The following is a 17,312-nucleotide window of genomic DNA, read 5'->3' as shown; positions in this document are numbered from 1 at the left end:
TGTGGATGATTTTATTCTCTACAGTTGATTGAATACGGTGACCTATTATAACTCTTTTGCAACCTGACCAAGCCCAACTGCTCCCAATATATTACCCTCATCCGTACGGTACCTCATATGAGCATGGCGGCCTAACAGCGCGTTCGAATCATGATCGCAAGGTTGTGGGTTCGAACGCCGTTAGGGCCAACATGTTGAGTCAATGGGCAAGATGCTTTTATCTCACTTGCTCCACTCAACCCAGGTGTATAATGGGGTGCTGTAATGAGTAGTCATACTGGTGCCATTGTTGTTGGCAGTGATATATCCCAGTGGCAGCAGAACAAATGTTTTAACATTTGTTCTGCTGCCACTTAAAAGTGCTTTAAAAAAGTTGAAAAGGTGCTATATAAATGCCAACATTTATTTATTGAACTAATTTTACTAACCTGGTACATATCAAGGGCTTCTTGAAGCCTCTTCTTCCTGGCAGCAGCAAGTTCTTGCAATCTGTCCCAGCTGTCTTTGACATGGTCGATTCGCTCGCGGATTTGAGGGGCACCAAAATGATTCTCTTTGATTAGGTCTTCGCCAACCTGGCAGTTTTCCATCAGCTCGGCATGACGACCAGATAATTCATCTTCCAGTGCCTGGAGGGAGTCAAGAAAGAAAAAAAGTGATTATGTTTTACAAACATTTAAACTCAAAAACAAACAAAAATTAAATATCATAATTTTTAGCATCATATTTTTTGTTCATTATTATTCGTAATATCATTATTTTTCGTAATATCAGATTTTGGTTTTGCACTTTTCATCAACAGTTGAAGAATGTTAGAAATATACGGTCTTAAACAAACAAGACACATTTTGATATCAATTCACACACTGTAGCATAAAGCTGCTTGGGTGCAGCCGCAGCAGCAGTTTTACATGAGTCTGGGCCGAATCAGACTGAATTCATCAAATGTACACCACCAAATATGAACAGCCTGTTCAAACCCAGAAAATTTAAGTTTCACCCATTCAATCGCCAATAGCTACAATTAATATTCAAAGAATTTAATTCTTTTTCAGTTTGAGGAAGTAAATTGGCTCTCTCCTCTAGTACTGTTTTGGGCCGGGAATACATAACATCGCAGTTTTGGAAAAACCTTTTAACTCTAATAGCTGCTATGTGTTAAATATGTACAATACAATATAATGTGTTATACAAATTTAACACAAAGCAGCTATAACCCAACCTCACCTTTTGCTTATTGATAAGCAGATTACAGCTAGTAAGATCGTGACCTATATCCGGCGACGAAAGAATCTGTTCCTTTTCTTTGATCCAGTTCTCGTCATCGGCGAGGTCCCAGAAGAACTGCCAGAGTTTGCGCGACTCTTCAAGGCGATCCTGGCGACGGCGCGCAAGCTCCTGGAGCTCTTGATACGACTCTTCCAGATGTGTGATTCTGTCGGCTACAACCTGTGGATCCACTGGTAGGTAACCTGGTGTGTCAAGCAGAAATTTTGCAGAGTGAGAACTACACATCTACACATTTCTTAGTCACCCTTTGCACGGTCATCTCAAAACGAGATTCTACTTGCAAATGCACGTTGTGTTGCTTACGACTGTCATACCACCGCTTTAATTGCCGCGTATGCTTCGTAAAAGCATTCCGGCCAGTACGTGCAAGAAAAGCGTGAAAAACTAAAATATGCACTTTTGAGCATGGATTTGCACTGAGAATATCATTTTTGGTAGCAAGATGACGGATCCGTGCAAAGCATGAATGATCATCAGCAATGTAAATCAATGTATGATGATCACATACATGTACGGTATTGACAACAAAAAGCCAACATATCAGAAAAAAAAAACATATCAAGTATGCTGGTGATAATTCATACAGATTCAACAGTAACACAATTGACATTTACAATAAAACATATTCAAGGCTAATAATGTTTTTTGTGATTTTTTTCTAATGATTACATGACGGCTTGACATTGTTATGGCAATAAGACACACACATAACAATGATAATTCCTTGTGTGTTAAATATGTATATGTGAAATAACACTGAGCACAAACAGACAAATGGTCTATTTCGTTGAGATCCATACACCCCCTATGGAAGACATGACTTTAATCTCCTACACGGGGAGTGTGAATTTCAAATGGGGTTACCTGAATAGGCGACTCCATTTGAAATCTTCACCCCCTGTATGGGAGATTAAGGTCATGTCTTCTATAGGGGGTATATGGATTTCAACTGGAATAGCCCAACACCAGAATATCAGTAGACGCATGTAATTTGATCTTCACTTCAAAACAAAGGTTGATGCGTTAATACACTGTGCCTGTTGGTACAATGTACTTCAGTTTCCATAATCACAAATGCCTTGTTGTTTTATATGCAACTTTACTTACTTTGGATATTTTGACCTGGTTTTGGTATCTCAAACTATGTAAAATGCCCTTTATCATAACGACTTTTGCTGCTATAGACATATAATTCAACAGACTTTGCGCATATACAAAACGTCAACTGGCTTGACAAAACAAAACAGCAACAATTTTAACATGTTGATAACAATGCCTTCTTCTGGCCAAATATATAAATAAAAAGCAACAAAAGTAACAGACAGCAGTAAGACCGCTTTATAGAAATGCAACAAAAACAATAGAGAGAGCAGTAAGAATGGGTTTAGAAATGTGGAGAACAATAGACAAGAACAAATGGAATGTATAAAGAACGATAATAACAGTCTTAGGTGTTTAAGGGGAAGGGTGTTAGTTAAAAAGAATGGAAAGGGAGGGAGTTTAAAATAACAAATGTAAAGATTTTAAGAAAGGAGTAATAAAGAGGGGAGGGGTAACATAGAGATAAAGAGGGGAGAGGTAACATAGTGGTTAAAAGAAGGGATAGGTAACATACAAATCAGAAAACTATCAGGAGGATCATTTACCTAATAATTGATTGATTTGGCTTGCGGTGGTGTGATCAATGGGTTCAACTTTGGAGACTCAAAAAGTGATGTGAAAAAAATGACAGATATCTGAGGGGATTGTACTGGTGCATTGTGAAATTATTACGGTTGATGTGTTTTCCACAGAAACTGACAAACAATCATTTTTAAGCTCTGAAAATGTGATTTGTATATGTATGTAAAATGATCAAATTTCACAAAACACTGGAAAACAAGACAAATGGAAAATTGTTACCTTTTTCCAATTTCCAAATTGGATGTTTTTTTTAATTGAATAAATTTCTTAAAAAGATTCTGCTTGTGAAATCAGGGTAGTGATTGGACTTTGTTTGGCATGTGAATAATTGATAAATTAAGTCATCAAAACTTAAACAATTTTCATTGATGCATTAAAAAAGTCTCTTTGAAAAAAAAAAGTAATTTTTCAGCAGTGACAGAAAACAACTGACAGTTTGATATTGTACAACATGCTAAATAGATGACTTAACCATGTCACCTGAAAAGTATATGATATCCTCATATATACCTGTTCTAGAGAGAACACTAAACCTCGTGCACTCCATGCAAATTTATTCAAGTACCTCTAAATTCCCACTGAATATATGCACATTTTTAAAGCAAAATGCTCCTGCATGCACTCCCATTATTGGCAATACTATAGGAGTTTGCAAATCAACTAGCTGAGAAAAATCTTCATTGCTCTGTATCATTCTTCTTATCTGGGACTTGTAAATCTTGACGCATTGAACATTCAAACCTAACCGGGGGCATAAACGAGTTCTAGCATATAGAAACCTCATTAGACAATAATTGTACCACCTTTTGCTGCTAGTGAATTCTAGTCTGTTTGCTAGATAGTTGTATAAATAACATGAAGTTGAACCAGAGAAGCATCTTTATGTAGTTTCTTTTTGACAATAAATCTTTTACTTGAACTTGTTTCTTTGAAGTCTCCCTAAATCTTTTCACAAAATCTTGCTAAAATGACAAATTTGGGGGTTGCAAAAAAAAAACCAGTCATGCACAAAAAAGTCTTTTCATAAATTTCCATATAAAGATCCATTTTTTTCCATTTCTCATGCACATAAATTCCTCTCATGCAATGCTATGCATTCTGAAATCATGCACCTTTGTGCTCAAATTCCTATTAGGGTAAAAAAAAGGGGGATTCAATTTCTACCAATCATTTACAGCTAATTCAAGTTGAGTCTTTACTGCTGAATCACAGACCCCTTTCCCTTCCCTGCAATTCAAGGTCTTTTGAATTCTACAGTTTCTCCGTGGGTTTTGAAATTTCTTGAATTAATGCTTGTAACAGTCCAAACATAATCAGAAAGTACTTAGAAAGGATAGAGATTTGGCATTGGTGATATCTTTGAATCAAGTTTTGTGTGCAGCTTCTTTTGCAATGCATTGCTGAGACTTTTGGACAGGTCACTGAATTTAGCAGGGTTTTATCATTTCATGTTAGTTGAATTTGTTTTGAGATTTCATGATGACATTCTCATATACCGAAAACAAAAATTATAGATTAAATTGTCAAGGGAAAATAAATCAGTTAGTACATTTGCGCTAAAGGTTTGCCCCAAAAGTTCATTCTAGGCAGCAGCTTTTCTTTCAAATGCTCAATGATGTACAAAGGTAACAAAATTCTCAGGATTAAACAGAAATATTTGGTTGTTAACAGTAACAACAAGAAAAAGATAGAGAATGATAACTTTTATGGCTCAATTTTGTTGATAAAACCCTGCTTTAATGGGAATACTATTAAACAGCCATTTTGTGTTTCTTAAAATGACATGCTCAATCTTACAATTTGACAAGATTTTGGCAAAATTACTCAGCAAGTAGAAACAGTAAACAACAAACAAGAAAATGTTCCCAATGTCACAAGACCAAAACTTACCACTCAAGTCACCATCTAAAACATTGGGAGTCATTTTACAAATTTCAATTTCTGCTGCACACAAAACGAATATTGCACTGACACAAGTTTGGTGAACGTTTATAGCGTGCACTTATGTAACAGGTTTCAGTGCTGAACACCAAGTGACAATTGTGCGGCCAAAACATTTCCAACATAAAAGTGGCCTGAAAATGTTGCCACAAAGTCAATATCAAAAAGAACGATAATTCAGCAATGTATGCAAATTTTGTTTGTTTCATTTTTTTTGTCAACAATCAAAAGCGCAGCAACAAAATGCAGACAAGGTATACTAGAACCGGGTTTGCAACAATTGTTTATTATATCCTTACCCTCCGCCCCAAGCATAGGCGATGTGTGATATTTGTCTATATAATAATGTGGAAATAATACACAGAGCAAAATGCCAGACAAGGTCAGTTTTCAAATATAACAAAAGATCAGAACTAGTAGAAGAATATACAGGCATTTTAGTAGGCTATTACTGATTTGGTTAATATATATATTGGTAAAAGAACATTGGGCAAGGTAACTTTGGAAATACCATAAAGAGTAACAGAGTAGATAGTCTGGAAAACAGTGTACAGGCAATATTAGTTGTTAGTTATTTATCAACAACTGATCAATACATGATCAATATTGATCCGAGTATAAACAAAGAAAGGAGGCAAGTTTTCCGATCATCAGCGAGACGGACACAGGCAGTATTGATTAGTATTTGAATATTTAGTTGGTATCTGATTGTTTGAGGACAGGTAAATGGGTAGGTAAAGAACATATAAATTAGTATGTTAATTGATTCAACTTAAGAAAATGCTGTTATATGATTAAAATAAAATGATTATAAAATGGAACAGATACAAAGTAGAGTGTCTGCCACTGGTCCTTTCATAGCATATGACCAATCTTGAATTCATATTCCTGCACATTGAGTTTCTTTCTGTCTGTGATCTATATCCCTGATATTATATCCCTTTAGATAATGAGGTTCATAATTGTTTTAATAATTAAAATTGTTTTAACAATTAAAATACTAATTGTTAAAGTCAAATTTAAGATTCCTGATTCCTTGTCAAAATAGTAAACAATATTTTATAAGAAGATCAAAAAAGTATAAATTCTCCATATCGTCGTTGGGCAGGAAAAACCTCCTATGTGCTTGTGGCCCCTGAACATGTTTAAAACAAAACTGGCAAGAGGTTGCACAGGAGGTTTTGCTTTAAATATGTTCAGGGGCCAATGACACATAGGAGGTTTTTCCTGCCCAACGATGATTATATTTTAGCTACTGCCAGGATGCTTGCTAAATTTTAGATGATTATTGTAGTTTTTTTCTTGGTGAGAGAACTCTGGATCTCTTCCTATCTACCTCCCTTCCTTGCTCTTTCTTATCATTTCCCCCTTAACCCACTTCCCACCTGACAGCAATATATCTCATTCTGTACATGAAACTGGAAAAGCCTGCCCATGTATGTTGCATCTGAACCCCAAATCAGTTTGTCAGTTCCGAAAGCTCTACTCTCACAAGGACAGAGGAAGATGTAAGTTTGTCAACTGACACCTTGCACATTTTCTAGATGCAATAAATGCAGCCTACAGTTCAATGGGCATGATAAAGTTCATTCCCCATACTTCAATATTTCATTTTACAGAATGCAATGCTTTTAGCATGGTGCAGAAGAATAGGTGTCATCAACCGCGCCCTAAAGAAACTCCATGACAGCAATTTGAATACCAGACAGATCATTATGCCATGAAACTGACGCACTGACAAGAGACGGCGAGAAAATGATACAGACATGACATTTTCATGACCCTGTAAAACACACCTTCTACACTGGCTACTACACAAAGATGATTTCACAAATGTGGATAAAAAAAAATAATAATAAAAAAGTTTTTTTAAATGGCTGTAGCGTAGAGAATAATTTTCTGAACTTCCTGGGTTGCTCCATCATTTTTTTTAAAAAGTTGGATGAAGTTGTACATTTTGATTACTTTTGCTTCTATTGAACAGCCAGGGACACATTGAATTAGTATGTATTACTAGCTGTTTAACAAAAGTAATTGAAATGTACAACTTTAGCAGTATTTCTCCAGTTTCCATCCTTGAACAAAGTAATTTAAGGGTTATAACTTGCTTTTTTGGTAAAAAATATTTTTTGAATAATTTATTTTTTTGCTGAAAAAGGAAAACGGCACAATCCTGTGTTTCAATCACCAGTAACACGGGACAGTTGGCAAGTATGTGTTATCAGTTATGATCAGGGTCTATTGCATCCAATGCATGATCTCATATGATAAAGAGTTGTATTAAAGCTTTTCCCACCCACCCTCAGCCTAAAAGACAAACATGTACTCCTTTCATAAATTCTTCAAGCATACCTGATCCTTCAGGGCCTTTCTCATCCATAAATTTGTTAGCTTGTTGGTTGATTTGTTGTACCCTCATTCCATAGGAGACGACGTCAGCTTCCAGCAAGCCGTGTTTCTGTAGTAAATCTTCCACACCCATTAGATGTTTGCCAAAATCTTCTGATAACAAAAGCATCTGCAGATGGAATAGAAGAGATCATATTAATACATCTGATCAAGTGCAGGCCTTTGCATAGAAATTGTGGTCCAACATCCCTTACAAAGAAAGATCTCTTTATACGGGTCTCTCTGTTATCCAGATGTGAGATCTCAAAGGGACACAAACTTTTAAAGTTCTTACATTTTATTTTTTACGCTCCAAAGCACTTAGAAAGATCTATGTTGCATACAGTACTCAAATACCATCTTTCAGTGTCTGTTATCACCCCATATCAAGTAACCTTTTGTGGTCCCAATTTTAGCACTTCATATATTCAATGCAGAATTACACAATTCAGTTATCCAGACTTGGTCCCATCAATGTCCAACATTCGTCATTTCACAACATTACTTCATCTCTACGGATACAATACAGTCCAACCTTTTTATCCAGCCATGATGGGATGAAGCATTGGCTGCGTAAGTGAAACATTCATACAGTGAATGTGTAGTTCTGCATTGAATGTCCAAAGTGTTAAACTTAGGTCAACAAGCGATTATTGTTATAGTGTATTAAATTGGGAAAGATGGTAGTTGAGTATACCACAGAGCGAGCTGCAAACCACAAAGAGAGGACTTTGTGATCCGAGAGATCTAAGCAAGTTCTAATCAAATACTGTCTGAGGTAATATCCGACACAATCTAGCAAAAATATTGGCATCTTGAAAAGGCCAACTGCAGCTTTTATCTCTATTACAAGAATCATTTGCCCTTCCCTCATACCTTTGTTTCTTCCATAGAGTCCATGAGTAGAACCATTTCCTGGAAGATCATCTGTACTTCCAGTGAGAGGTCAAGTCGTGACCTACGACCCTTGAGTAGTTCTATCAGGTAATCCCACAGACGCAGTACATTGTCTTTCCTGTGGAGTACAAGTAGTAATAATGATTTTGTTAGTCTGAAAGAAGTCCCTTACAAGTTGCAGAAGTACATGCTGTTTAGCCAGTTGGTCAGAGGTATTTATATATCAAATTATCCATCATATCAGCAGTAATGTAAGAAACTCGACCGCCGGTTGACTGGCAGTTACCGGCAGTTGAACTGTGTTCCTTTGTTTAGAACAATAGAAACCGGCTCCAACCGAACGAACGGAACCGCCCGGAACCGGCGGTCGAGTTTTGATTTCATACCTAAATATGTTTAATTGGGCTATTCCAGTTGAAATCCACACACCCTCTTATGAGAATCATGACCTTAATCTCTCACACAGGGGGTGTAGACTTCAAATGGAGTCACCCATTCAGGTGACCCCATTTGAAATTCACACTCCCTGTGTATGGATTTCAACTGGAATAGCCCACTTGATACATAGAATCAAATGGTTGCCAATCCATACTCGAACTCCCAAGAAAATAATAGTGGATAGTTGGACACTATGCAATGCATTTGTAAACCAATCTTGGCTGGCCAATCTCCCTTTAATTTCCTGTATTATAGTGATAAACATAATATATTTCATGACCTGTCTTGTCTTTATTTACAAATAATCCCACACCTTAACAAGTACAGGTTTTTGTTTCACAACGACTTACCTAGCATTGACTCTTTCTATATCATGGTATCTTTCCTCTTCAAGTTCTTGTGCTACAGCAACTACAGCTAACACTCTCTCTTGGTAGGCATAGATATCCGTCTCAATAGCCTCGTGCTTCTTGGCTGCAGCCTCCACGGAGGGCAGGTCGTAGCCAAAATTGTCCTGGGCAACGAGGCGCTGGTTCTCGCTCAGCCATGTCTCGCGCATAGCGGCCTTGCGGTCGAAGCGGGCGGCAAGCTGCTCTAGTTTCTCCTGTCGGATCAATTCTTGGCGGAGTGCCAATTCGCGTTCGTGCTCCGATCGTTCTAGCCTCTCCCAAGCCTGCATGAAGAAAACAAGGTATGACATTTACTATTTAACACTTTGAAACTTTGAAACACTAGCATGATGTTACCTCAACTCAATTTAGACCTTGGCATGGAATGACCACGAAGATAACTAATATGTGACACTAAAAATCCCTAGGACATCACTTGCTTATGACAAAGAGAGCAAGATTCACAGGAGCTGCCAAGAGTCTACATCTATTACACTTGACTAAAATTGCTAAATGCCTGCCATACAAATCAGTTTACATCACACTTGCAGAACAAATTTGGAATCGTATTGCATAACATGAAACCATCCACTATCAAAATTAGCACCAACGATACTCAACCAAGCAGCATTTTGGGCACGTTGTGAAGTCACAACCACTATAAACTGGACTGGGATTACGTTTGAAGCGCTTCTGTGCTGGTAAAATTATAATTGAAATTTACTCATTGGATCCAAAACGTAATCTTGAAAGATAATATTTCTCATTGTCGTGTCTCACAGAAAAAAGTATTCAGAATTTTATCCCTCAATGAGGCCCATGCATAAATGATCCGCAGATATCACCGGAAATAGTACATTCTTGTATGGATCCAATACACTAATTTGGTACTCAGAAATGTTTGAGTTCCTGAGTAATTGAGTATAGAAAGTGATTATAATATCATTTGCAACTAACACATTTCAGAGTACCAAATCTGTGACAGAAGGTACATAATGTTTCCTTTCTTTTATTTTTTGGAGGTTTGTAAGACACAAAAAATTCATTGGGATTTTATGAATGATCTGATGATTTTTTGTTTTCTATAAAATGAACGAGCACTTAGACATCCACTAACATGTCTGGGGAACTACTGTATTAGGGTTTAAACTCTGACTCAAAGATTGGGTCAGAGTTCAACTCACCTTGTTTATATCTGAGAGTAGTTTGCCCTCTTTGGGTGTGAATGGTCTCTGGTTGTTGGCTCTCATTTTACTTTGTATGGTAAACAACAAGACTTCCAGGTTACCTTTCTCTATAAATCTGTGAAAAAGGACAAGAAAACAATATTTAACCAACACAAGTTATTCTTTGTCATCTAACAACCTTTCTTTCATACACCCAGTTTCATCCAATTTAGACCATGTTTAATACAATTTAGACCCTGTTTCATACAATTTAGACCCTGTTTAATATAATTTAGACCCTGTTTAATACTATACCCGGTTTAATACAATTTATACCCTGTTGTGATAATGAACTTCTACATTCTTCATTTAAAACTACAAATGTAAGTTCAAAACAATCAGATTACCTTCTCATAACAAAGGAAACTAAAGCATATAACTGCATTTACTTCCTTTGCCGGCTAAGGACATTTTGTACTTCTTTTCTTTTTAGTAGTTCTCTCTCCCATTTTGGTATACTTCACAGTATATTATCTTAGGATGATAGGAAATACTGAACTTTTATACAGTTAGATTAATAGTAGGGTACAAAGATTTTAAATTGGTCTTGAAATGTTATTATTGCTCTGGCACTCTGAAAATCTTTTTTTTTTCTGTGAAAATGACACTTTCAAAAATGCAATTTAATAAAAAAAAAAGGTTCATAATGCATTTATCTCACAACCCTGAGACAATACAGCTTTAATTAATTAGCAATCAATTTATTTAATCAATGTAATGATCTAGTTAACCTATGCATGACCTATTAAATCCAATATTTCATGAAAACATTAGCTGCAGTGGAAAAATCAATGAAAAACACTTGCTAAAAACAAATATCGAAAATGTTCAGGTTTTAATCAAGTGAGTCTATTGATGATGGAGGCAATCATGGGCTAATTAAATCTGGGCTGTCATATCCAGGTATATCAGTGTTAGCATTAAATCTGGGCTGCCATATCCAGGTATATCAGTGTTAGCATTAAATCTGGGCTGCCATATCCAGGTATATCAGTGTTAGCATTAAATCTGGGCTGCCATATCCAGGGCTATCAGTGTTAGCATTAAATCTGGGCTGCCATATCCAGGGCTATCAGTGTTAGCATTAAATCTGGGCTGCCATATCCAGGGCTATCAGTGTTAGCATTAAATCTGGACTGCCATATCCAGGGCTATCAGTGTTAGCATTAAATCTGGGCTGCCATATCCAGGGCTATCAGTGTTAGCATTAAATCTGGACTGCCATATCCAGGGCTATCAGTGTTAGCATTAAATCTGGGCTGCCATATCCAGGGCTATCAGTGTTAGCATTAAATCTGGACTGCCATATCCAGGTATATCAGTGTTGGCATTAAATCTGGGCTGCCATATCCAGGGCTATCAGTGTTAGCATTAAATCTGGACTGCCATATCCAGGTATATCAGTGTTGGCATTAAATCTGGGCTGCCATATCCAGGGCTATCAGTGTTAGCATTAAATCTGGACTGCCATATCCAGGTATATCAGTGTTGGCATTAAATCTGGGCTGCCATATCCAGGGCTATCAGTGTTAGCATTAAATCTGGGCTGCCATATCCAGGTATATCAGTGTTGGCATTAAATCTGGGCTGCCATATCCAGGGCTATCAGTGTTAGCATTAAATCTGGACTGCCATATCCAGGTATATCAGTGTTGGCATTAAATCTGGGCTGCCATATCCAGGGCTATCAGTGTTAGCATTAAATCTGGGCTGCCATATCCAGGGCTATCAGTGTTGGCATTAAATCTGGGCTGCCATATTCAGGACTATTAGCATTATCATTATTATTCATGATATTGATTTGCATTCATTTTCATATTGCTTGAGGTACTTTTTAATAACATGTTACCAGATCTTGATGATATTAGTTAATCCGATGAAATGACAAGGCCAGAGTGCTTAGATTTCAATTTTACACAGAGTCATTGCTCATTGGTGTTGATTAAAATGTCTCATAATAATGAAGGACAAAACATGATAACATGATAGCTGGACATAGACAGAGGCACATTCAATAATAATAAATGTGGTCTTGGTAATTGTTTAATATTAAACATGGCGAGCAGAGTGTGAATTCTAATTAAATCAAGCAGATCACTGTTCTGCTGTTAATCAAAACTGCTTATAAATAAATATAAAAACTTATAAATAAATATAAAAATAAAGCATCATTTAGAGACTACTGTTTGGTGTATCCTGTACATATTCATATAATTATTTGTATCTCTTTGTGTTCCTTAATTTTCTCATCAGAACATTATCAATATCAAACTAATTTACATACTTGTTAAGGATGCTAAACTGAAATGCCGACTCTGATAAAAGAAATGCTTTATTCAAAATTTTAAGGCACAATCTGTAATTCGTATAATCTCGATCCTGAATGAAAGGGCAAGCTACCTCATATGAAGCAAAATTGACCTGCAAATCGGGCATTATTATTATGGCTTTGACCAGTCACAATTTATATTTCCAAAGGACTTCCAATGAAACAAAAGTGTCTAAATAATAAATTGCTGTAAACTGAGCGTACTTCTGCAATGTTGACAAGGCGGAACTAACAACACGTTACATGTGTTGTATGATAACAACAGATCCCATCAGCAACGAATTAGAAATAAGTGCTTTTAACACAGTGAATATATAAATACACAGAGTGTATACTCTTCGTCCAAATTTTCAGCAATTTACTATAGCTTTATGTTACAGGTGGGCTGTGTTTGGGTACCTGTGGTATAACTACAGGCCTTTAATACACAGGATTTGAACCGAATACCTACAGAGAACCCACACTTACTTTGGCGGTTTCTCTACTGTACGATATGTGTTGAATGCTAGCAACTGTTGTTGCACACCGACCAATGAGCTGGCAAATTGCCGGTCTGTCAAGATCTCGATGGTCTGTTCGATCCATTCCAGAAGCTTGGAGGTGATCTTGTCGTATTCGTGGATGAGTTTGTCGTTTTCGATGGCTCCGGTGATGACTTTGCTGATACGCTTTCCGGAGACCGTCTCCTGCTTCATCTTGGAGAAGTAATGGTAATAGGTGACTACATAGGTGATTATGGACCTCTCATCTGGTCGCTCCACACACACATCTGAAGACAAGAAAATTATGTTTTATTTAATATCTTGTACAATTTTTGTGTATAATAGCATAGTCAAAGTCATCAATATATTTTCTTTAATTCTTAAAAACCTTAATAAATTTTATAAACTATTTCAAAATCTTTTTCTTAAAAAAAGTACTAATTTGTTTAGTGAAATTACGGTTCAACCTAGAAACCCTCCAAAACAATTTGGGACTAGGAATTATTCATCAGCTATTCAACATTTTTTTTTTTTGGGGGGCAATCTGTTGTAGTTGATTTTTTTTTTTTGGGGGGTATTTCCTTTATGTATTTTTTCTTTTCTTTAATTTTTAAAGGTTGTGGGCCCTTCTATTTGAATTTTTTAAAGAAAAAAAAACCAATAACACAAATTGACATCTTTGATATTTGTATGCACCTCAGCACATACACCATCAATTCCACATGTCATTGTACTTTTCTAATTACTATGGTCTGTGGCATACAGAGCTTGTAATATGCCAATTACTAATTAGAAAATTTACATTGATTACTTATGACAAATGGAGACATTAAACAAGCAGTGCAGTGAACATTTTCTATGCAATCTGCTGGCAGCCTGTACATAACCAAATCTATTTCTCCAATTTTAATTTCCCGAAATACGTAAAAAATCCTATTTCATAGAGGAAATTTCATCTACAATTTATTTCTAATTTGTGTTATAAGCATTCATACCCATGGCACAAATATTCCCTACTTCTGGATATTTGATATTCACAAACAGAATTAAGAACAAAAATAGACTTTATTACAAGTATAAAATGCACTTTAAAAGGCAACAAAAAAGGTTCACTTCCTTAGTCGTTCAGAGCTACCTTTTGCATTTACAATAGGTCACCGTTGATAAACCAAACCAAAATAGAAAGCAGCATAGGTTTAGATTTTAAGCAGGCATATGCTTTATACACCTGCCGCCTTCCTTGATGCTGTGTATACACACATGCTTTGCAGAATAATATGATGCGTAATATCTAAAGGTACTCTGTGTAGACAGAACAAGTTTTGAGATAATGCCAATTTTGTAAATTATATAGAAAGAATATACAGAAATGCACAGATATTGGTGTCTTGTCTTCATAACAGAACCTCATATCATATTTAAAGAGAGCAGTCTATCGAGATTTAAAAGCTTGTTATTATCTTGTAATTATCTTGTAATTGCATCTCTGTTATCAACAATAACATGTGAGCACATTTTGATGCAACATGTCACCACTTCCACGATTTCACATATTACTACGTTCATGTATGATTCGGCAGTAAAACATATAACTTATTTTACAATTACAAGGGTTAGAACTGTCTGATGGTTTTTCGGTACCTGGATGGGCACCACATTGTATTTTAATGACCTCCAGCATGATTTCTTGATTCATATGGAGATTTTGCCCTTCAAGTACATGTATAATACTTGTCAAAAAGATCTAATTTTACATAATACAGCCATGAAACTTTAATGCCAACACCTTGAAACTGATTTTGAATTCATTTGAATTGTTCAACCATCAGTAGATTCTTTCAAATGCGCATCAGTGCAATATGAATCCATCCTTGACATAGCCAGAATAATGATTTGAATGAGATTGAACCTTGGCATCATACAAAATTTTGATTATATCCAGTCCTACATGTAAGCCATCTGAAAACTTTGATATCACAAAAGATCTGATAATCTCCAGTTGCAGGTGATCATCAACTACCTGCTATGCTTTAGTATCAGTTATGTTACTTGATAGTGTAACCTCTCAACTATACTTTGTTTCACCTGAGTTTGGTGGTGATGTAAGTGGTTACTGTATCGAATCGCATTCGCTAACCTAATCCGTCAGAGCATACAGACATGCACTACAAGGGCAGTTTGTCAGCAAGTTTGCGGAAAGCACTTACGTCACTACTAAACTTGAGGTGAAGCGAACTTAAGTCAGCACATAAAAGTTCAACATCATTGTGTAACATTTTGATCTTAGTTGCAATATCTAAGCTTGATCCACAGAATTAGAGAAGGAGAACCGGGACTCGACCGCCGTCTTGATACAGGTATGGAGCAAAAAGTGGGGGTAATCAGTTTCCCTCGGAATGTGCCAGAGGCAATCGTTGTCATGCGATTGCGATATAGATGCTGGGTGCATTTGAGAGATGCACTTGATGCAACCTGCATGCGTTACCATGACGCTAAAGATGAGATGCAGAATTGTTTTCGTTTGTCTCCGCGCACAGTCGGCAAGGACCCAAATACCCCCCAATTTTCTCCCCATAGGGAGTCCCGGTTCTCCTTCTTTAATTCTGTGGGTTGATCAAGACATTATGTGATGTCTGACAAAAGATCATTATGATCAATTCAAACTTAAACTTGAACACCCTTAAGGTGTGACTTAAAGGAATGGTAATTAATCTCAACTTGAATGATCAAAATATGCGATTCAAAGGAGTGGGATTATGCATCAGAAACTTTGTTACAGTCAATATGAACTGCTCTAAATTGCACCCATGTTACCTTCTGGATCGAGGAGCTTTGTGAGTCCCAATGTCTGTTCGGCTACGTTGAAAGCATTGTTGAGATTATGTACAGGGTTAGCTTTGGTCAATTTGTTGTAGTCGATCAGGTCCGGCCTGTGCTTGTGTATGAGTGCATTGAACGCGAGCCCATCCCTCCAGCTCGTTGTGAAGTTACGGATGTTGACATTGCCGTATCCTGCCGTCTTCATCTGGCACCACAGGAGGAGGGCATCCTTCGCCGAACGCATTTCCTGGCTATCTTCATCCTCCAAGCTGATGTCTTGGATCTGTGATAAATCAGAGGAAACAAAGTTAAACACAAAAAGCGATGAGAACATGGTGTCAATGGACATACAGTACACTCTCAAATCGGCAAAACATCTCCATATATACAAATGTTCAATACAATGTATGTCGTGATGGTCTATCCTAACCAATTCCGGTACTTTCAAAAATAGCCATTTTGATTCCGAATATGTCCTTCCTTTGTCAGGGTCGGAAGCCAAGTAAATGAAGCAGAAGGGGAAATCTGTCCTTGCAAAGTTGCATAATTTTGAGTGTCACATCAAATCAACGCCCAAGCATATGAGCACAGAACTCTTGCTGGTGTTCATATAAACCAGGGCTATTTAAAAAGCATGTCTTCAACTTAAAACACTGGGAACCATGATTGAGTAATAACATGATACATTCTGGTTCCCAGCAACTTTTGTTTTTACTTTAGTAACCGGTACAATTTATGTACCAGCAAACATAACATATTTTGTTTAAAGGCGTTTAATCAAGCGGTCATGTGAGTTTAGACGTTGAAATAAGGTTTTAATTGCTACCATCATGGTAGCATAAGCATATGATGGATGTTTGAATCGCTTCACTTTGCTACATCCAGCTGGACATTGACTGGGTTTATTAACTCTGGCAAAACTTTTCTCATTATTTCTTTAAAACCAATATGACATTCTTAATTTTTTATCAAGCTTTTATAATCTATATCAAGCTATATTATTAAAATTGGCATTTCCTTATCTTACATTTTTATACATATAGAAATTCTTATTCTTCTCCTCCTTTAATACCTCTCCATTTTTAATCATTAAAATGGACCACATCCCCGAACAATTATTTGAACGGTATCCGGTAACAACCAGACATGAAAATCGCTACTTAACCACAACCAATCAATATTTGAACTTTCGCAGTGAAAGAAAATTTATTTTGATCCCATGGCTAAGTGTGTTTGCGTTTCTTGTCATTTCGTGGCCAACAATATTGCACGGAATATGCGCTAGAGAGACTAGATTGTATAACGGTACTTATATTAACAGACTCGATTCAACTAAACCCCCTGGGGAACCCTTCAAACTAGGCCACCTATGCATGACTACAGTAAGGGGCCCTGCTGTTAAAATCTATATAGAAATGAAAATTTACCC

The 17,312-nt window shown here is 36.6% G+C and overlaps 1 protein-coding gene across 1 annotated transcript in view; it reads right to left on the bottom strand.

The window, feature by feature from the left end:
- LOC140146931 (spectrin beta chain, non-erythrocytic 1-like) overlaps positions 1–17,312 on the bottom strand; it is a 103,830-nt gene that overhangs the window by 34,001 nt on the left and 52,517 nt on the right. The window contains 8 exon segments of the mRNA XM_072168783.1: positions 429–629; positions 1,228–1,472; positions 7,267–7,432; positions 8,179–8,317; positions 8,988–9,310; positions 10,211–10,328; positions 13,050–13,350; positions 15,878–16,166. Coding sequence (XP_072024884.1) covers positions 429–629; positions 1,228–1,472; positions 7,267–7,432; positions 8,179–8,317; positions 8,988–9,310; positions 10,211–10,328; positions 13,050–13,350; positions 15,878–16,166 — 1,782 coding nt within the window.

Source organism: Amphiura filiformis, chromosome 1 (genome assembly GCF_039555335.1).
Source record: "Amphiura filiformis chromosome 1, Afil_fr2py, whole genome shotgun sequence".
Lineage (NCBI taxonomy): Eukaryota > Metazoa > Echinodermata > Ophiuroidea > Amphilepidida > Amphiuridae > Amphiura > Amphiura filiformis.
Note: the sequence above shows the minus strand (reverse complement) of the source record. Positions and strands in the feature narration are given on the sequence as shown.